The sequence below is a fragment of the Talpa occidentalis genome, unplaced genomic scaffold (genome assembly GCF_014898055.3).
Source record: "Talpa occidentalis isolate TD23 unplaced genomic scaffold, MPIMG_talOcc4v2.1 talOcc4.13, whole genome shotgun sequence".
Lineage (NCBI taxonomy): Eukaryota > Metazoa > Chordata > Mammalia > Eulipotyphla > Talpidae > Talpa > Talpa occidentalis.
This window is the reverse complement of record NW_023601322.1, coordinates 40,444,424-40,467,060: the sequence shown is the minus strand read 5'-3', so window position 1 is coordinate 40,467,060 and position 22,637 is coordinate 40,444,424. Positions and strand designations below refer to the sequence as shown.

At 37.3% G+C, this 22,637-nt stretch overlaps 1 protein-coding gene and 1 pseudogene across 2 annotated transcripts in view; one reads left to right on the top strand and one right to left on the bottom strand.

The window, feature by feature from the left end:
• Positions 1-22,637, top strand: part of MIB1 (MIB E3 ubiquitin protein ligase 1) — a 118,409-nt gene that overhangs the window by 30,489 nt on the left and 65,283 nt on the right. For both annotated transcript variants that reach the window (XM_037508746.2, XM_037508747.2), the window contains exons 4-7: positions 5,347-5,451; positions 6,854-6,920; positions 16,314-16,518; positions 18,436-18,619. In XM_037508746.2, the coding sequence (XP_037364643.1) occupies positions 5,347-5,451; positions 6,854-6,920; positions 16,314-16,518; positions 18,436-18,619 (561 nt within the window). The remainder of the gene's footprint in view (positions 1-5,346; positions 5,452-6,853; positions 6,921-16,313; positions 16,519-18,435; positions 18,620-22,637) is intronic.
• LOC119243714 (60S ribosomal protein L17-like) lies at positions 343-857 on the bottom strand (annotated as a pseudogene).

Here is a 22,637-nt window from a genome sequence, read left to right as displayed (position 1 = left end):
AGACAGCTACTTTGTTATCTAATTCACTCAATTTGTTGTCTGCTTCCCAGGTAGCAGTTTCTCTGAAGGGAATTTTATATAGCCTGTTTACCTGGGGTGGGGTAGCCAGAGAGATTAGGATAAATGTGTTGTTGATTTTATTTTGGATTTTGTGTTGCTTCTATTAATTATTCATTCATATAGTCAACAAATATTAAGTGTTTATACTCTGGCTTATGGTAGATGCTAAATGTACTGAAATGAGTAATTTCACATTTGAAACATGTTAGTCACTATCAGTTCTATTTTTTCCTTCTTATCTCTACCCCCTCCCGCTTTTACATTTATTTTATACTGAATTTATTACCAGGACGTATGTTTTTGTTTCTTCAGTTTCTTCTGGAGTCTCTCATTTCCCAGTGCAATCTCCTCTTCCAGTATAGGAACACTTTGCTCTTTTTCTGTAAGGATCATCTCAGTGTGGCAGGGAGAGCACACCATAGGGGTTAAGGTGACTATGAACTATTGTAAGTTCTGTGACATATCTTGGGGACTTTGTTTACCTGGTTGCACTTGATGACCAGGGACTCTACATCTAAACCCTTAAGTTTGGCATTCCTCTCAGCATTACACATTTTTAAGCATGTGTGAAAAATTCAGCAATCTTTTTGGGCCCTGGGCCTGCATCCAGCCCCAATGTTAGGTCTGGGCACACCTGCCAACTCTACCATTGGAATGACAGAATGGTACATACTGCTTCCATAGAGTGACGTCCTTCATTTAGGTGTTGGCTTTTCAGATATGCATACCTTTAATGGTCTGGGTAGTTTATGAGTGTTCTTAAAATGAACATGAAGATTTGAACCTCTCGATTTGCATGACTTTTTTATTAATTAATTTTTAAAAAGATTTATTTATTTATACAAGAACCAGGGTACAGGCCAGATGCGTGGGAGGGTGAGAGAATTCACAGGAGACAGAGCGGGGAACAGAACAGGCAGAATGACGAAATATGCTGCTGAGGGGAGCAGCAGGCGAGACAGGAGCGATCTGCCGCGCCATGTGGGACCCACACCAGCTGGGCGGGATCGAACCTGTGCTGCAGAGGCTGCAGACAGCTTCACAGCGTTGCGCTCAACTGCCTGGGCCACTAGGGGAGGCCCTCGATTTGTATGACTTGTAGGGTTTTCTGGGTCAGGATGGTAGGGGAACATTTTCAGAGATATCTAAAGTTACTTATTGGAATAACTTAAAAATTGTTCTTAGCATTGAAGAATGATGACTTTAAAGTCTATGTCATTTGAGGAACTTCTCATAGGAACATGTAGATTCTTTTCAATTTAAGATTGTTAAAAGCTTTTTCCAAATATATGTTTTATTTCACTGTTTAATTTCATTTATAGCAGTAGAATCTAATTTAAAGTTGGGAAATCAGATAGATGTACATTAACGATTATATTTCAAGTGCCTTTATTTTAATTAAGGAAGCAATTTTTTGCTTTTTTTAAAAAAAATTCAACCAATATTTATTTAAACACTATGTGCAGGATTCGCTTCCAATCAGTGATGTAGCAATAAACAAAAGAGACAGAGTCCCTACTTTCCTGAATCCTCTATTCTAATTGGAAGTGATAGACAAACCAAAAATGAAAATGTAAATTCTGTCACTGTAGTGTGACCTGTGGACCAACAGCTCAGGTATGCCTTTAGAAATGTAGTACATCACCTTCCTCCCAGACCTTCTAAATCAGGATCTTCATCTTAACACAATCCCTAAGTCATTTATCTGTACTTTAAAGTTTAAGAAACACTGCTCTGGGGGCCTCCCTGGTGGCGCAGGGGGTTGAGTGCAGGGCTGTGAAGTTGTTCACGGCCTCTGCAGTGCAGGTTCGATCCCAGCCGGCTGGGGGGATACCCACATGGCTCGGCAGACCTCTTCTCTCTTGCCTGCTGCTCCCCTCAGCAGTGTATTTCAGTCAGTCTGCCTGTTCTGTTCCTTGCTCTGTCTCTGGTGAATCCTCTTACCCTCCCGCATGTCTGGCCTGTACCCCAGTTCCTGTACAAATAGGCAAATCTTAAAAAAAAAAAAAAAAAGGAAACACTGTTCAAAAAAGAAAAATAGAGCACTGTGAATTTGGAAAAGGTGCCACCTCTAGATGAATATGCTCAGGAGACATGCTGGTCTAGCCAATGGCAGAGAAAAGGTACCCATTTGGTGTTTGGGGAAGGAATAGTTTTTTGCCTTTCTCATAGGTCTTGGTAAGTAGAATTCAAGCTGCTTGTCATCCCCTATAGCTTCTTAGCAAGGCTCCTTGTGCAGTATACAATTTCACTACCATTAATAAGTCCTGTATCAGCAAGAATGTATGTGAAAGCTTAGAGAATAGTAATAAAATGAACATGTTTGTTTCTACTATACATATTTAAAAATAGAATATTGTCAGTATCTTTAAAAGTCTTCTGTTTTCCTTTTCCCAGTTGTAAGCACCCCAAGGTAACTGATTTTTGCTCTCATTCCATTGTTTTTCTTTATTATTATATTATGCCCTTCAACATTTAGGATTTAATATTTGAGAAACTATGTGTAGTGTACTTATTGTAAGGACAGAGCAGAATTATCACTTTTATTTATTTTTTTAAAGATTTATTTATTTTATGCATACAAGAACTGGGCTACAGGCCAGAGGTGTGGGACAGGTGGTGAGCGGATTCACCAGAGGCAGAGTGGGGAACAGAACAGGCGGATTGACTATACTGCTGAGGGGAGCAGCAGGTGAGACAGAAGAGGTCTGCCACACCATCTGGGTAGCTCCCTGGCTGGCCGGGGATCGAACTCATGCTGCAGAGGCTGCGGATAGCTTCACAATGCTGTGCTTAACCCCTTGCACCACCAGGGAGGCCCTATTTGTTGATACATTTTTAATATTTGTTGAAGAAACCAGCTTCTTTGGATTGACTAAATGATTCTTTATGGTATTCTTAACTTTTTCCTTTAATCCCTTGTACTTCCTGTAATTTAGTTTTTAGACGTGTAGGTTTGATTCAAATTCAGTTTTATTTTGGCAAGAGTAACTGGTAAGTTTCACTGAAGTGTGATTTTACTACTATTTGCTGTGTAAAGAACGGAATAGATGCAGATTTTGTCAGTTTGATCCTATATACAGTTTTCTCAGTAACCTTTTTAAAAAATGTTTGTTTATTTATACATAAAAGAACTGCGGTACAGGCCAGTGATGCAGGGGTGAGAGGATTCACCAGGGCAGAGTGGGGAATAGAACAGGCAGATTAACTGAAATACACTGCTTCGGGGAGCAGCAGGCGAGATAGGAGAGGTCTGCTGTGCCATATGGGTCACCTCGCTGGCTGGGGAATCCAACTTAGTGCTGCGGTGGCTGCAGATAGCTTCATAGTACTGTGACTTAACCCCTTGTGACACCAGGGAGGCCCTTCAGCAACCTTTTACGTAATAGTTTTGCAGATATTTTTGCATGTATTTTTAAATCAGAACTTAAAGTATAAAATTAATGTAGTTCTATCTTCTACTTTGTTTCTCTCTCAATAATCAAAAGTAAATGAAGGCATTTAACTTAATAATTTAGAACTTGACTAATGAACTTAGTAACTTAGCTTGTAGTAATTTGAAATTTTGGGTGAATTTGATTTAAATAAATTTGAGTCTTTGTTTTTTATTCAATTGCTTTTTTGTGCCCTCCTATAAAACAGAGACATGTATGTAGCATTGAATTTTTTTTTTTAAAGATTTTTTTATTTATTTATGCAAACAAGAACTGGGGCACAGACTATAGGTCTGGGGCGGGGGTGGGGGGGAAGGGTGAGAGGATTCACCAGAGACAGAGCAGGGAACAGAACAGGCAGACTGAGTGAAGTACACTGCTGAGGGGAGCAGCAGGTGAGCCAGGAGAGGTCTGCTGCGCCTTGTGGGTTGCTCCCTGGCCGGCTGGGGATCGAACTCCGTGCTGCAGTGGCTGGGGACAGCTTCATGGGTTGTGTCTCAACCCCTTGCGCCACCAGGGAGGCCCTGTAGCATTGAATTTTTTAAAACAATTGAAGTATAATCTGCTTTTATTAGAATCAGAAGGAATTTTTGTTAAGGATTGCTTGTTTCATTTTAGAATGTTAGTAATCCTTACTTTATAAGCTTCTACCATGATTAGTTATGTTAAATATCATAAAGCAAAGCAAACCAAGCAAAGTGATGAGCTCTAAATTTAGGGTGATAGTTATTTCTAGGGAGGAAGGAAGATGAAGTTGATGAGAGCATTACAGGAAGCTTGAAAAGTGCTGGTAATGTTGTCATTTTAATTAATTAATTTAAAAAGAATTAAGTTAAATTAAAAAGAATAAGTGGTCTCATTACCATTTAAAATGTTTCCTGAACGATTAATTATATCTTCAGCATAAGAACCTTTCATCTCTCCAAAGCACCATGAAATGCTTAAGTTTATAAAATATTTCTTTAATGCAGGGTAAATATGAAAGGGTTATGATATATTTCATTTAAAAAATCTGTTTTTAAGATCATACTTTAAAAATTATGTTTAACATCAGTCTGGTATTCTAAGTAACTATGAAGTGTAACTGTAAGTGTCAAGGTGGAGAGAAGTTATTTGAGTTGTGACTTCTTTTAACTGTGTAATGGTTTCTTGAGGATATCCAATTTTAGTGCTCAGTGTATGTTATTTTTATGTAGTTGATTTTAGGCACTTAAGTAGTAGCTACTCTATTTTTTAAATCAAATTAGCTTAAGAATCAGTTTGGTTGGATGTTGGACCTAGCATTGTTTCTGGGCATCCTTTGTAGAAATGGTGTTTTAGCTTAGGTGGCCTGCTTTTGGGGGTAACTGAGGAATACTTTGATAGAGGGTCAAAGTTGACGTAAATCCTCTTTGAACATTGCCCGAGGAGCTTGTTTAGAGCCTCATACTTGTCAGCTTTTAGCTGACCAAAGGGCAGGTTTATCTTGATTCATTCTGGGGATTTGGTCTAAGATTTTTGATTTTGTATTGAATAAAGGATTTAAAAGAATACACTGTTCTTAAAAGAAGTACTTTCAGAGTACAGGATTTAAGAATTTTATTGAATTATGCATTTTCTAATAATCTATTACTATAATTACTAAGTCTCCCAATTTAAAGTTTCTGTAGTGGTTTTAGAAATTACCTTGTGATTCTAGAAAAATGCCTCATTATAATTTAGTTATCTGTTGGTAAGACATATTTGGTAAATAAATACTTTTAATGATTCTGAAACATGGTATGATAATTGACATAATTTTTGAGATTTAAATATAAATAAAATATTAAGCCCTGCTCTTTAAAAAAATTATTTTTTCAAAAAATTTTACTAGGTAACAGAAATCCAAGACTGGAGTGCATCAAGTCCACATAGTGCAGCATATGTTCTCTGGGATAATGGTGCTAAGAACCTTTACAGAGTTGGCTTTGAGGGCATGGTAAGTAGAAACAACCACAAAAAAAAAAAAAAAAAAAAGAGCGAGCATATAGGATGGATGAAAGAAGGGAAATAAAAATAGCCCTTACTGTGGTCTTTTTTATTATGTCATCTCCTTTTGACAGAACACAACCATCTATATCATGAATATGGAATAGGAAGGAAAAATATATAAAGTGAAAATTTATGTTTGCTTAGTCCATGTAATAGTAAATAAGATTATGCTTTCAGTTAATGTTTGGGTATCTTACTATATGTTGATTATGTAGAGCTGATCGCAAAGTGTAATTTGGTGGTTTATTTGTTAAAATCTATTTAAAAAGATTAAAAATCATCTATAAGGCTGCTCTTTAGCATGGACATTATTTATATAGTGAGATTTTGGGTTGGTTTTTTTCATTGTACTGCTGCAACAAGCAGAGTTGCAGCAAGCATCCTTGTACTTATGTCTTTGTACATTTTTGGATATATTTCCTTAGATTCCTATAAGTGGACTTGCTGTGTTTGACCTCTGTGTCTCTTTAGCTGTGATTGAGCTAACTGTAATGCAAAGGAAGTTGTCAGAGTTGCATTTTGTGTGTGTGTGTGTATTTATTTGTGTTGTATGTATATATGAAAGAACGTCTTTCTTTAATAAATATATACCTATCACCTACTGTATACATACATGTACCCTCATACACATACATGCATATGTCAGGTACTGTTAGGAGCTTTTAAGTAAACCTGCTTTTCAGTTTTCACAGTAACCCCCAAGGGTGGTCTTCTAAGTATACATTTTAGGTGATTTTCATTATGTCACAGCTGCCTCCCCTTTCAGGTACTTAAATAATAATTCATTTTCTTATAAAATCTACATGGGAAGGAACTTGAGTTCTTCAAATTATGGTGAAGTAAGAACTAAAGTTGAATAGATAGAAAAATTAACTAGAAATCAAAAGTTTGAATTAATTCTTTTCTACTTTTGGTTGTTTAATTTTGGGTAATTTCCTTTATAAAATAACTTAGTATCTGCTTTGTATATCTAATAAAATTGATTGGAAGGATCAAATGAATTGAGCTTTTATTTGGTTAACGTATCTTCAAAATGAAATGTGTTATGTATATTAAATTAGGTATTGTTGCCTTTTATTTAGCATGTGCTTCTGAAACTAATAAAGATCCAGACATTTTAATTTTCAGCTTTAAAAGAAAACTAAAAATAAATAAAGCCTGATCTATCTGCGGATCAAGTTTAGTTTTTGATGAGTGCTTTGAAAGCAATGATTAGTATGATTGCTGACCCAGAGCTACTTGTGACTTCTGCTGAGGGTGTGTTCTAAATGAATATTTTTATGTATTCTAGGTATTGAGCCATACTTGAAGTTTTCATGGGTCACTTTTCTTGTTTTTTTCCTTCTTAGTCTGATCTAAAGTGTGTCCAGGATGCGAAAGGAGGCTCTTTCTACAGAGATCACTGTCCTGTGCTAGGTGAGTTAGCAGACTGGAGAAAATTGCTAAATAACGAGTCAGCGTTCATGGAATCAGAAAAATGTTTAAATTTGACTTTAAAACAGTTAGTTGTGATTAAAATTTCTTAAGTAGTTTCTGGGTTTTAAGGCTTTCATTCCTTTTTCTGATTCTTTTTTTAATTTGTAGTTTTATTATAGTAGTTTCAGTGAGAGATACAGAATTTTTATATTTATTTAAATACAAATAGGACAATACCTATATATTTAAGTTACTCTTGAAATTAGAAGATGAAGTACAACTTAGGTTTTACAACAAAGAAAAAAAATACACAAGGCAAAAACAACTAGCAGTAAAAATGCAGCTGTTCTTGATATAACATGTGGAAACTCCTTGTCAGAAAACTATATCTTCTTTTTTTTTTTTAAAGATTTATTTCTTTATTTTATACAAGAACAGGGGTACAGGTCAGAAGCGCAGGAGGGTAAGAGAATTCACCAGAGCCAGAGCAGGGAGCAGAACAGGCAGACAGACTGAAGACACTGCTGAGGGGAGCAGCGGGCGAGGCAGGAGAGGTCAGCTGTGCCATGTGGGGTTTGCCCTGGCCAGCGGGGAATCGAACTGGCGCTGCAGAGGCTGTGGACAGCTTCGCAGCACGGCGCTCAACTGCTGTGCCACTGGGGAGGCCCCGAAAACTTTATCTTCTTAATATGTTTGTCCAAATCATTAAAATATGGATGATTCACTGATATCTTGCTAGAAATTCATTTGGATGGATCATAGAGTAGATCCAAGGCATTTTCATCCAAGTTTTTGACACCAGAGGTGAGGCTTCCTGGTTTCCACTTAGGAAATGTATTACAGTTTTGTAAAGATCCCACTTCTGGCCACCCTTCCTTACTATGAGTGCTCAAAGCTCTGAAAATTCTGAAGAGTCAATCAGTTTCTGAATCCCCATAGAAAAAAATTTCCTTAGTTGCTAATTCTGCAAATGTGTTATCTATGCTCCAGATGTCAACTGGAGTTGAATAACAAGCTGACCCCAGTGGAACTAGAGTGTCACTACATCCTGTGTATACACTCTAGTAGGTATTCTATTTTTTTTTTTAAGATTTTTGTTTTATATTCCCCATACAATTGCACCCCCCCCTTATTTTGACCCCAACCCCACCTCTCCCCGCCACCCCCACATAGTGTGTCTCTGGATTATAGTTGCTTGTTGATTTTGATTTTTTCTTTATTATAGTTATTCTTTTTCTTGGTCCCTTATTTAGGTTTTCTAGATTCCTGCTATGAGTGAAACCATCCGGTATTTTTTTTTCTTTCTGGCTTGTTTCGCTGAGCATGATCCCTTCCAGCTCCTTCCATGTTGCTGCAAATTGCATGAGTTTATCTTTTTTGATTGCTGAGTAATATTCCATTGTGTATACATACAACATCTTCTTGATCCAGTCATCTATTTTTGGGCATTTGGGTTGTTTCCAAAGCTTAGCTATTGTAAATAGTGCTGCTATAAACATAGGGGTGCAGGTGCCCTTTTGAATTGATGTTTCTATGTCATTTGGGTGAATACCTAGGCATGGACTTGCTGGATCATATGGAAGCTCTATGTTTAGTAGGTTGAGGAATCTCCACACAGCTTTCCATAGTGGTTGGACTAGTTTGCACTCCCACCAGCAGTGCAGAGAGTTCCTTTTTCTCCACATCCTTGTCAACATTTGTTGTTGCTAGTTTTTTTTAATATGTGCCATTCTCACTGGTGTAAGATGGTATCTCATTGTAGTTTTGATTTGCATTTCCCTGATTACAAGTGATGTTGAATATTTTTTCATATGCCTGTTGGCCATTTGCATTTCCTCTTTGGAGAAGTTTCTTTTAGCTCTTCTGCCCATTTTTTGACAGGATTATTTTCTTTGTTTTTGTTGAGCCTCATCAGCTCTTTCTAGATTTTTGTCATCAGTCCTTTATCATTAGTGTTGTGTGCAAAAATGTTCTCCCAGTCGGTGGGGTTTCTCTTTGTTTTTGTTATTGCCTCTTTTGCTGTGCAAAAGCTCTTTAATTTGATGTAGTCCCAGCTGTTTATCTTTGCCTTCACTGTCACTGCTTTGGGTGATGTGTCTGTAAAGATGTCTTTGAGGTGCATGTCATGTAGTGTTTCACCTGTATTTCCTATTATATATTTTATGGTTTCAGGTCTTATTTCTAGTTCTTTAATCCATTTTGAGTTGGTTTTTGTGCATGGTGTGAGGTCGTAGTCAAGTTTCATTCTTTTACATGTAGCGACCCAGTTTTTCCAGCACCATTTATTGAACAGACTTTCTTTGCTCCAGTGCGTATTCTTTGCTCCTTTGTCAAAGATTAGTTGACCATAAATCTGTGGGTTTATTTCTGGGTTTTCTGTTCGGTTCCATTGGTCCATACGTCTGTTCTTGTTCCAATACCATGTAGTTTTGATTATTATGGCTTTGTAGTAGAGTTTGAAGTCTGGGAGTGTGATGCCTCCATTCCCTTCTTTTTTTTTTTTCAGGAGGGTTTTGGCTATTTGGGGTTTTTGGTGGCTCCATATGAATTTCATCAATGTTTTTTTCTATTTCTTTGAAGAATGACATTGAAATTTTTTTTGATGTGTTGGATTACATTGATTGATTTTCAGATGTTGAATCATCCTTGTGTCCTTGGAGTAAATCCTACTTGGTCGTGGTAAATTATCTTATGGATACATTGTTGGCTTCTGATAGCTAAAATTTTATTGAGGAGTTTTGCATCAGTGTTCGTTAGGGAGATTGGCCTGTAATTTTCTTTTTTTGTGCTGTCTTTGGTTTTGGTATTAGTGTAATTTTGGCTTCGTAGAATGTATTTGGTAGTATTCCTTCTTTTTCAATTTTTTGAAAGTGTTTGTGCAGGATAGGCACTAATTTCACTGTTGAACGTTTGGTAGAATTCATTTGTGAAGCCGTCCGGGCCTGGGCTTTTGTTTTTGGGGAGTGCTTTCATTACTGCCTCATTTTCGCAGTTTGTAATTGGTCTGTTTAGTTGTTCTATTGTCCAGCTTTGGTTGATTATGTCATTCTAGGAATTTGCCCATCTCTTCTAGGTTCTTGAATTTGTTTGCGTATAAGTAAACTGTGATTATTCTTTGATTTCTACTGAGTCTGTTGTGATTTCTCCTCTTTCATTTATAATTCTACTCATATGCGTTTTCTCCAGTTTTTTCTTTGTGAGCCTGGCTAGAGGTTTGTCTACTTTGTTTATTTTTTCAAAGAACCAGCTTTTGGTTTCATTGATCTTTTGGATTGTTTTTTTAATTTCCAATTAACTTCTGCTTTGATTTTTATTATTTCCTTTTTTCTACTGGCTTTAGGGTTTTTTTGTTGTTCTTTTTCTAGCTCTTTGAGATGTGAGATTAGGTTGTTTCTTTGAGTTCTTTCTTGTTTGTTGATGTGAGCCTGTATTGCTATATATTTTCCTCTTATTACTGCTTTTGCTGCATCCCATACATTCTGGAAAGTGGTGTCCTCCTTGTCGTTCAACTCAAAGTATTTTTTAATTTCTTCTTTGATCTCCTCATTAGTCCAGTGGTCTTCCAGTAGTGTGGATTTCAATCTCCATGAAGTGGGAGGGTTCCTTGTTTTCTTTTCATGATTTATTTCTTGCTTGATGCCTTTATGATCGGAGAAGATAGTTGGAATGATTTTGATCTTTGTGTATCTGTTTGTCTAGTGGCCCAGTATGTGATCGATTGTGGAGAATGATCCATGCACACTTGAGAAAAATGTGTACTCGGATTTTTTTGGGTGCAGTGTCCTATAGATGTCTGTTAAGTTCATGAGTTGTATGTCTTTATTTAGGGTACTAGTGTCTTTATTTTTTGTCTTGTTGATCTGTCCATTGGTGAGAGTGGGTGTTGAATTCTCCCACTACATATGTATTTTCTTTAATGTCTGTTTTCAGAGCTGATAATAATTGTCTAATATATTTTGGTGCCCCTTCATTTGGTGAATATATGTTGAAGAGTGTTATATCTTCCTGATGTATTGTCCCCTTGATCATAATGTAGTGTCCGCCTATGTCTTTTTTTACCTTTTTTAATTTGAAGACTATTTCATCTGATATAAGTATGGCTGTTCCTGCCTTCTTTTTTGGTCCATTTGATTGTAGGATTGTTTTCCCACCTTTTACTTTCAGTCTATGTTTATCTTTTGTGGTTAAATGTGTTTCCTGGAGACAGCAGAAGGTTGGATTTTGTTTTTTAATCCAGCTGCTACTCTGTGTCTTTTTTAAAAAAATATTTCATTTTATATAATTCTTACATCATTTTTCATTTTTGTACAATGTATGCATTTTCATTTTGGTTACTCTGTGTCTTTATATTGATGAGTTTAATCCATTTACATTTAGAGTTAATGTTGATATTTTGGCATCTGTGTTTGCCATTTTGTTTGTCTTTTTTGTGATTTTATTCCTTGCTTTATTCTATTCTTAATCATTCCTCTGTTGGTTTGGCTTTAGGACTTCTTGTAGAAATTTTTGGAGTGGGGGTTTAGTTGTAGTGAATTTCTGGAGTTTCTGTTTATCTGAAAAGGTCCATATTTTTTCTTTGTAGAGGAAGGAGAGCTTTGCAGGGTTAAGTATTCTTGGTTGGCATTTGCTGTCTTAAAGTTTGCTGAATATGTTACTCCATTCTCTTCTTGCCCGTAATGTTTCTTCAGAGAAGTCTGAAGTTAACCTGATTGGTTTTCCCTTATAAGTTATTTGTTTCTTCCCCCTAGCCAGTTTCATTATTTTTTCCTTGTCTTGGACTCTTGCAAGCTTTTCTATTAGGCATCTTGCTGTAGTTTTCTTTTCATTGTGGTAATTGGGAGTGCTCCTCGCTTCTTGTGTGTCTATATTTGTCTCCTTTTTCATGCTTGGGAAGTTTTCTTCAATTACTTCTTTGAAATTTCTCAGTTCCTTTGTCTCTCTCCACCTTCTGGAATGCCTATAACTCTTACATTTCCTCTCTTTATGGAGTCTGATAATTGTCTAAGAGTATTCTCATACTGCTTCATTTGCACTTCTCTCTTTTCTCTTTTGGGTCTTTTTATTTATGTATCTTCGATAGTACTGATCCGTTCTTCCATTTCATCGATCCTGTTTTCATTGCTTTTCCCAGAGTTCTTTATCTCCTCTAGTAATCTTTTAATCTCCTGCATTTCTTTTCTTTCCTTTCTTAAGGTCTCAGTTTCATTCTTCAGTTCAGTGATTATTTGTCTCAAGTCATTTTTTCTCCTTTTTGTTTTCTTTCTGCTTTTTAATCATGATGATCATCAGTTCTCTATCTGATAGGCTGAGAAGTTCTTCCATGTCATTGTTGAGCTCTGGTGACTGTATTTCTTTTTTGTGGTATGGCCTCCTACAGGCTTGCTTGGTTATTTATATTTTTTCTTCTCCCTGTTGTTTGCTTTCTAATTAGTTCTGTGCATTGGGACGTTGTGCCACTGGTGTTGGTGGGCATCTCTTTGGAGTGCTGCTTTAGGGGTGTCGGAAACTGTTTACCAGACTGAGACCAGCACTGGTAGGCCAAAACTCCACCAGAGTGTTGATGCTGTGTTGTTGGGCACTGTCCCTTACAGTTCCCTCCCTCTGTATTTACTCAGTCCCAACAGGGAATCAGCTAGTTGGTGATTTTGTTCTGGTCACAAGGTGGCACCAGAGACCCATACTTGCTCACCTGTGCTTTTTCCCAGTGGTTCTCTGAGTAACGGAATGGGGGTGGTGGGGAGCACCTCAACACAGGGGCTCTTATTCAAGCTGAGTGCTGTGTTTGCCCTGTGTTCACCGGGTGCTGTGCCTGCAGCTATATGGATCCCGCACCCTGAATTCTGCACTCTAGGTCTCACTTCCAGGGCTATCAGATCCAAAACGCTGGCTGTCTCCCTGTGCAGTGCCCGCTGCTATGGTGCATCTCACGCCCTGGATCGTGTACCTGGCTCTCAGTTCCAGGATGGGGTCTTGCCCCACGCCTTATTTCCCTCTTTACCGCTCCTCCTCCCCCCCCCCCCCCCCCATGATTATGTGGCCCACCCTCTCTCAGAGCCTGAGGGTGTTTTGGGATCTCTGGTTTCCAACTATCAGGATGTTGGTGATTTTTCTCCTGGTCACTAGGTGGTGCCAGAGGTATTTCCTAGTGTCCTTCCAGAACTGTTTTTTTCCCCGTGGTTCCGGGGGAACAGAGTGGGAGTGGCGTGGAACGCCTCAACGGCGTGGGGGTGCTGTGTCTGCCCTGTGCCTCACTGTTGTGGGGATCCCACGCCCCAAATTCATGCCCTGCGTCTCAGTTCCAAAGTCCTCAAATCCAGGATGTAGGCTGTAGCACAGTTCAGTGTGCATTTTCATTTTGGTTACTCTGTGTCTTTTTATTGATGAGTTTAATCCATTTACATTTAGAGTTAATATTGATATTTTGGCATCTGTGTTTGCCATTTTGTTTGTCTTTTTTGTGATTTTATTCCTTGCTTTATTCTGTTCTTAATCATTCCTCTGTTGGTTTGGCAGAAATGGCACCTTTTGCACCCCGCTCCCATGTCTGGGCACCTGGTTTATAATCATAAACTCAGTGAGGGACATTCACCTCATGAGGGCTCCTGCGCATTACCCCGCAAGCCTAGGTCGCAGGCGCAGGGATGTGGGCAGCGGCAATCCGCGATCCCATGTGCTTTTCAAGTGCGCAGCTTTTCTGTGAAAGCTTACTGGCTGGCCTTGGGCTATTTGTAGGTCTCTACAGAGTCTGGAGTCTTTGTTTTTCTCTAATGGCACCAGGAGCCGGTTCGCTCACCTCTTTCGCTCATCTCTGCTGCGATTCCCGCATGGTTCTCCACAGTTTCAGTTCATAGGGTGTGGTGCCTGAAATAGTTCCTTTCCACTCACAGTCCTGCTTGATGCATAGTTTGTTCTTGTTGTTGTTTTAGTTTTTTGTTTTTCCTCCTTTCTGTTGGCCAGAGAGTGCCAACTTTGTGGGTGGGGGAAGGTAGCAGGGTTCTGAGCTTTCCTCCCTTCTAGTCCTCTTTTATGGCAACTTTCTTCTTTGGGCAGTTTGCTAGAGTTGCCCGTTTATCTTCCATGTCCCAATTCTTGCAGGGACCTGCGGCTTTTTGTCCCTATTCACTTTTTTTTTTTAATGGAAGGTCTTACTTGCAGCATTTCCCCGCCGCCATGTTGATCCTGTCTCCCCTCTAGTAGGTATTCTAAAAGCTTTAGCAAGGCCAAAATCAGACAGTATTACTGTTCCTTTGTCATCAATCAATAGATTTTGAAGTTTTAAATCTCTGTGTGGAGCTCTTCTAGAGTGACAAAACATAATCCCTTGTAGGATTCTGGTACATTTAACTCTTTTTTTAAATTTTATTTATGCATACAAGACCTGGGGTGTAAGTCAGAGGTGGGGGTGGGGTGTGAGAAGAGGATTCACCAGAGACAGAGTGGGGAGCAGAACAGGTGGATCTAGTGAAACACACTGCTGAGGGGAGCAGCAGGCAAGTCAGGAGAGGTCTGCTGTGCCATGTGGGTTGCTCCCTGGCCTGCTGGGGATCAAACTTGTGCTGCAGTGGCTGGTGATAGCTTGAAGGCCCCATTTAACTCTTAACAAGTGAAGAAGCTCTGAACTACCAGGAGGGATAGAATCAAAGTGTTTTCTAAGCTCCATGGAAAGAAATTCAGAGATGAGATATAACCTGGAATTCTGCATAAGCACATCTTGAATACTGACTGTATTTGAAGGACAAAATTCTTTTAATAGAGAAATTTCCTAAACCCCTTCCTCACTTTCTAGTCTGATTTTCTTCATAGCTACCATTTGACCTGTGATTTTTTGTCTACCCTTATACATAACTCCATAGGTACCTTCTGCAGTGTTTTCTATTTTGATATAGTCATCCATTATTAGTCAGTGGGTATGGTAGATAGTGGCTTATTATCCCACTATAAAAGTGGCAGCCTCAGCCATGTTGGTATAGCTCTTTCCTTAATTTCCTAGAGCCAGTTAGGAAAGTAAGTGCCGTTTATTTCATTTTTAAAATAATATTCATTTACCACTAATTTATACATTTGTTCTTTTTTTTAAGATTTATTTTTATTTATGCACACAAGAACTGGGGTATAGGCCAGAGGTGGCAGGGGGTGAGAGGATTCACCAGAGACAGAGTGGGGAGCAGATAGACAATCTACTGAAATACGCTGCTGAGGGGAGCATCAGGTGAGACAGGCGAGGTTTACTGTGCCATGTGGGTTAGCTCCTTGGCCAGGGATTGAACTCATGATGGTAGCGCTAAGACTTTAACACCCTGCTCCACTCGGGAAGACCCCACATTTGTTCCTTTTCAATGATTTATTTAGACTCTGAAAGAGTTGTCATGTCTTGAGATGTGATAAGCCATTTATATATCATTATATATTTGAAATGTTTGTCTTTTAATAATAGATTTATATTGTTGAAATTTTTTTTTGTTAGGTTATCAATTTTACATCTCTTACACTACTGAGAATAGGGTTGGACAATTTAGTGCTGATACAAATTCCTTAGAATTTCTGTAAAATTGCCTGAAGTAATAAATATAATTTCATGTATTACCACAGTGAACAAAAAACCCAAAACTACCTTCATTTTTGTTGCCAAGAGGAACATTTGTCACATTCTTCTGATTAAACCTTTAGCCTCTGAATGAATGCTTTTCTTTCTCACATAAATAGTTCTGCATTCCTCTTTCCAAATCATTTGATTTTCTTTTTTGCCAAGAAGTGCTGTTTTCTTGTATCATACCTTAGTTTTTTTAAAAAGGAAACTGTAGGGGACATACCTTTGTTTTTGAGATCATTCTTTCTCTTGTTTTCAGAAGTGTTACTGTTTTGTTTCTTTCCTTCATAGGGGGAAAAGTGTAGAATCAACATTCACATTTTGGACCCCTCAGCATAATATTTTATGATCATGAATCCTTTGTTATAGAACTAGCTTTGAAAATTACTTAAGGGATGGACTTTGAAATATTTTTAAATGGTCTTTATGCAGCAATCATAAGAATCACATTCATTATTTACTTATTGTTACTCTAATGCAGTGATAATCAACAAGTCATCCAGGTAGAAAAGTGACTATTTTCAACACCAGAATGTTGTTCTGACATAGAATTGTATAGTGTTTTATAGATTGTACTCCTGATGTTACAAGTCACCACATTGTTTCAATTTTTGAGTTTGGTTTCTTTTTTAAAGTTTCTCTAGCCCTAGAATCTGATAAATTGCAGTAAGTTTTCAAAACATTTTCATATTAGTTGCTAACTAAAAAAAAATTACAGTATATATCTAGAGCTATTGTTTATAATGTAGCTGTGTGTTTTTACTGTGATTTTCCTTTACCTTTGTTAAATCCTGCTGTAATTACAGGTGAACAGAATGGCAATAGGAATCCTGGTGGATTGCAGATTGGTGACCTGGTAAATATAGATCTTGACCTAGAAATTGTACAGTCTTTGCAGCATGGTCATGGAGGATGGACTGATGGCATGTTTGAAACTTTAACTACAACTGGAACTGTTTGTGGCATTGATGAAGATCATGACATTGTTGTGCAGTATCCAAGTGGCAATAGGTTGGTGCTGTTTCTTAATTTTCAGTAATAGCAAGTAAAATTAGTACACAGAGGAAAGAGCCTTAAAGAAAGTAAAATACTCTGATATAATTATCAAAACAATCCTTAAAGGTAGCTCTTACACAGTAGATTAAAAACCCCAAATATGTTGGTAAGATGAAGGTGGAGGGAAATAAAGGATAAGGGTTAGAGAGAGAAAGCTTATGCAAGAGAGTGATATATATGTTGTGTTTATGTGAATTTTGAAAATATTTGTGTTCGGTGTACTTTTCCTACAGGGAGCAGATTCCATTGTTAGTATTATATTCAAGTAAAGCAAAAATGTTGTAATCTTAGTGGACAATTACCAATTTACCCTGTCTCCCTCTGTCTCTAGATTAACTCCCCTGCTCTTATAAATAAAGATTATATTTTTTGGGTACCTCCTCTTTCCTCCCACCCTCCTGACTTATGCAATTATAAAAGTACTATTTCTGTATTAAGCTCTGTGATTAGTGCTAAGATTCCAAAGACAATTAAGACATGGTATCCTGCTTTGAAGGGTTTCCCTTTTAAGTTTGGATACACAAAACTGGAAGTAACTGCACTGAAATATAATTATGATAAGTGAATATTCAGTGTATTTGGAAGCTGCAGAAGGTGCCCATTTCTGCTGGGCACATCAGATAAAACTTGACAGAAAATTACATTTGGAGCAAGTTTGACAGATCAACTTGGTTTTTACTAGGGCAAGGAAGCACATGGGTAAATACTGGCATGTTCATGCCCAGTAATAGAGCTAGTAAATTTTAGATATTGGGAGTAAGGTACAGTGTACTGTAATTGATAAGGCTAAAAAGAAAACTATATATTTGATATTTTTTTCCTTAACTGGTCAGAGGCACTTCTTTATCTTTATGGTTGCTTTAGAAAGATGTTTACTTGCATGCTTATAGGGACTTAGTAAACAGGTTCTTGTGACCTCTCAGAGTATTTTGTATACTAATGACCGTTTGAATTAAGGAGAGGAAGCTGTGTAATATGCCATACTGTAAATGTGTGTTTGTCTAGGCAACCTTTCCTTTTGAATGCCATATGGGACTAAGGGAAATGAATTATATATACATTGTGGTATATTTATTTGATAGAATATTAAGTAGTCATTTAAAGGGTTGTGAACATTGGAGCAGCATACAAAAATGTTGATATATAAGAAAGAAGAAATTAGAATCTCTATTTGTTTGATTACAAATAGAGATTTACAAATTTACTAGTGATTACAGCTAGTAAAATACCCAAGCATGGGGCAATGGTGTAGGGATTCACCAGAGATAGAGTGGGGGAGCAGAACAGGTGGATCTATTGAAATATACTGCTTAGGGGAGCAGCGGGTGAGACAGGAGAGATCTGCTGTGCCATGTGGGTTAGCTCCCTGGCCAGGGATTGAACTTGTGCTGCAGTGGCTGCCGAAGCTTCATAGTGCTGAGACTTCACCCCTTGTACCACAAGGGAGGCCCTGGAATACAACTTTCTATATTATACATACTAGCATGTTGATAGACTGGATATAAGTGGGGTATTAACAGTGGTTTCTAGTAGGATGGGAAGTGGTAATCCAGGTATGTATGTGTGAATTGGAACTTTCATTTTACATTATTGTGAAATGTTTTAGTTTTTAACAATGAGTGTGTATTACTTTCATAGCAGTTTTTAGAAACATGCAAAGGAGAGTAAGTCTAGACAGAGTAGAGATAGCTCCCCAAATTTGTATAATAAAATTATAAAAAATGAAATACAAACCACTTAGGATATAATTTCAGAGAATTTCTTTACTCTTTTGATATTACAAGGTTTTTGTCCCTGCCATGTTTAACAAGACTATTGTATTAAAATTGAGTAAACGTACTACCCATTTTGAATTTTGGCTTTGATCTTTAGGTGGACTTTTAATCCTGCTGTTCTCACTAAAGCAAATATTGTCCGAAGTGGAGATGCTGCTCAAGGTGCAGAAGGTGGCACCTCACAGTTTCAAGTGGGTGATCTTGTGCAAGTTTGTTATGATCTGGAAAGAATCAAACTCCTACAACGAGGACATGGAGAGTGGGCTGAAGCTATGCTCCCAGTAAGTATATATAAAATAATTTTGAACTAGAGGAATAATACTATGCTTTATGTTGTTTTTAAAAGTATTTTAATTTTATTTAGCATAAATCTTTGAGAATTGTAGTCCTAATTGGCAACTAGGCTTAGTTATGCCTTTTGTTTTCTAATTTAATCCAGTTGAACTAGTCCAAGAAGTTTCAGAAAAGGATACAGTTAATATTTGACTGTTAGTGGAGAATATACAGTGGGCATAAAGCAAGAGACTTCTGAAACTAACTCCAGAATGAGAGACACATGCTTTTCCAGTTACTAGCAGTGCTGGACCATTGCAGCTTCCCTCATCCGTGGCATGCTCTATAAAATTTAGAGTATGGAAGAGCAACTTAGAATGTTACCTTCAGAAGTGGTTTTGCTCCCCAAAAGCTCTGGTTTAATTTTTTATTTACTTATCCAATTCATTTTTCATGAAATGTTCAGCAACAACAAAAAAGTTTATTCTACCCTCTCTTCATCCATACTTCCCTTTCTCTCTTCATTTTTTTGTCCCCTCGTATATTTCCTGTTTCATTTTGATACTCCCCTGGCTGCCTTGTCCTGTGTTCTACTTTGCTATGACTTCCTATTCATTCTTTGTCTTGGTGTAATTCCCGCTCTGTGTCATCCAGTCCTACATCCTGACCTGACTCCCAGCGCCATTATGGTCCCTCCTTCCTGTCCCATGTATCTCTACTCCCAACCCTTCTTGTATCCATCCTCCCCACCCAGCTGTGTTTTCCAGTCCCTCATCCTGATCAACAACTCTTTCATTTCCTATCTAGCCCTAACCCTGCCCAGATCTAGCCTCTGCCCCCTTTCATTCTGTCCAGTATTCCCTTCCTGTTCTTCATGTTGTCTTTCCCTTGATGTCTATCCTTCCTTTTTGCCTTATTCCTTCAGCATATATTCCTTCAGCAAAAAATATATGCCTCTTAGGCTTCTAGAATATAATAGTGAACAAAGCAAAACAATCTGTTTTGCTTCCTTTATTCAGAGACATTTCATAGTGTACAGAATTGCTGGCTTGCTTAATTGTGTTTGTTAAATATAAAATAAGTGATAGTTGTGTATGTTTTTCAGGAACTGTATTTTAGAATGTTTTGTCACAAATTAAATTCTTTATATTCCCTCTATGTATATATGGAAACCATATATACTATATAAAAATTTTTTTATTATTAAGATGTTTCTGTTGTTCCCCTTAGCAAGAATAGCATACAGCAGTTTCTGTCTGTTGAGTACCCAGGTATTCTAAGCACTGTGCTAAATGTATAGACACTTATTCATACATGTATATATGTATGCACACATACATGTACATATATGCATATGTACACATGTACATATATACATGTGTATATATACATATGCATAAGCAAACACATACATGTATACTTACACATACAAATTTCATTTGTCTTAACAATATTAAAAGTAGGTGGTGGGGGCCTCCCCTGGTGGCTCAGCGGTTGAGCGCTGGGCTATGAAGCTGCCCGTAGCCTCTTCAGCGCCGGTTTAATTCCCGGCCGCCAGCAAGCATCCCACATGGCGCAACAGACCTCTCCTGTCTTGCCCGCTGCTCCCCTCAGCAGTGTATTTCGTCAGTCTGCCTGTTCTGTTTCCCGCTCTGACTCTGGTGAATTCTCTCACCCTCCCACACTTCTGATTGTACCCAGTGCTTAAATGAATAAATCTTTAAAAAAAATAATGATGGGACATATCTTTAAAAAAAAAAAAAAGTAGGTGGTGGTATGGCATACTTTTTTTTAAAGATGTGGAAATCTGAGCTAAGATTCTGAATTGGAATTTGAACACATATCTTCATAGTCTAAATGTTCTATCTCTCATATTATGCATCTATGTTAAAAAAAAAAAAACCCTTTAGAAAAAAAACCCTTTAGATGGTTTCTAGAGGGGAATTTTGGGATTCTGGATATTATAGTTTTGATTTTGAATCTTCTCAAATTGTCTTGATAAAAACTCAAAATGGATTAAAGATCTGAATATAAGAACTTAAACTATAATGGGGGGCTGCAATTGTATGGGGAATATAACAATAAAATTTATTAAAAAAAAAAAAAAAAAAAAAAAACTATAATGTACTTAAAAGAAAGTTTAGATGACACATCCATAGGGCATCTGCCACAAAGATGTATTTGGAGACTTGACCCCAACAGCAGTGGAAACAAAAGCAAAAATAAACAAGCGGAACTACATCAAAGTTAATTGCTTTTGTGCCTCAAAAGAAACCATCACAAAAACCAAAAGGCAACCTACAGAAATAGAAAAACTATTTGCATACCCCTTGTCTGACAAGAAAACTAATCTCCAAAATTTGCCAAGTCCTTACACAATCTAACAATAAAGAATAAACAACACAATAAAAAAATGGCTAGAGGACCTAAATAGACATTTTTCTAAAGACTGTACTCAGATGGTCTACAGACATGTGAAAAATTGTTCAGCATTACTTATTATAGGCAAAGGCAATTAAAACCATATTGAGATACTACCTCACCTCTGAGAATGGCCCATATAAAAAAGAATGGAATCAACAAATGTTGGTGAGGTTGCAGTAAAAAAGGAACTCTTATCCACTGTTTGTAAGAATGAAGCCCTTGTGGAAAAGGGTATTGGAAATGTCCACAATTGCCAATTCATGGAACCAACCCAAGTGCCCATCACCAGATTAATGGATAAAGAGACTATAAAACATATTCTCAGTGGAGTACACAGCTATGACATAAGATGAATAGTGGCATTTGGGACAAAGCGGATGGACATTGAAGTGATTATGTTAAGCAAAATAAGTAAAAAAAAAAAAAAAGACAGATCTTGGTGTTTGCAATCTGTGGAATTTAAATACTTAAAAAACATTCACAGACAAATTGTAGTAGGAATACATTTTGATTTTAGTGAAAGAATAGGTTATCAGGGGAATGTGGTCAAGGGAGGCAAATGAGGTATGGTCCTGGGTGGTTTGGTCAAGGGTGAGTGGAATGTGCGCATATGGAAAAAAAAAAAGTAAAAAGTAAATGTCAAAAAAACCCCACCCAAACCCCTGCTAGCAACTGTAAACCAAGCCAAACCAAAAGTGTTACATATATAGAAGGGGTATTTGATATAGTAGATGAAGAAGGTAGACATTTTCAAATATGTGTTCTTTTATTTGAGACCATACTCAGATGTATATTTTATACAAGTATAGGACAAAATTAAACAAGAAATTCCTAAAGTATAAAATACAATGAAATGAATGAACCTAGGTGTCTTTCCTCATGACATAATCACACAGAGAAGAAACGCCAACTGATTTTTAAACATAGCAGTTTGTCTCTATATCCTTATAGGAGGAATATATCCTTAGGAATCACATGGAAAAGAAATATTTAATGATTTTCAGAAATTTTCTTGTTCATGATCATTTTAATATTGTTATTCTGAGATTTTCAAGTGTAATGTGAGAGATAAATAAATGAATATTTATGCGATAAATCTGTTCTTGCTCAGTGACTTTAAGAGCCAGAATTGTCAGAGTGGGAAAAGGATATATAAATGTAATGTGGAAAAGGCTAAATATTGATAGAAGCCCTGTAGTCTTGAATTTGAATTCTAAGAGTGTTTGAACTCATGATTAATTTCATCCTTAAAACAGAATAAAATACCCCCATTTCCTAGCTCTGTACATGAAGTTATCTAGAAAGAGTGATCATGACAGAAACACTCAGAAGCCGTAACACCCAGATTATGGTCTTGAAGTATCCGTTCCCTCTATAGATAACTTTGGCTTGATAAATATTGATACTAGTTCTTTGGCAGGAAGTAAACTAGACAAACTTCATAGGAGATCATGAGGAAACTACCAAACCTTTCTAGGAGCATTTTAAATTGATCTGGTAGCCAACTTATAGAATTTCTTATCAAATATGGAGGACAGGTGAACCTATTAAGGTACTAATTTGGAAAATTCAGATTATAAGAGACTTTATAGGGCAAATAGC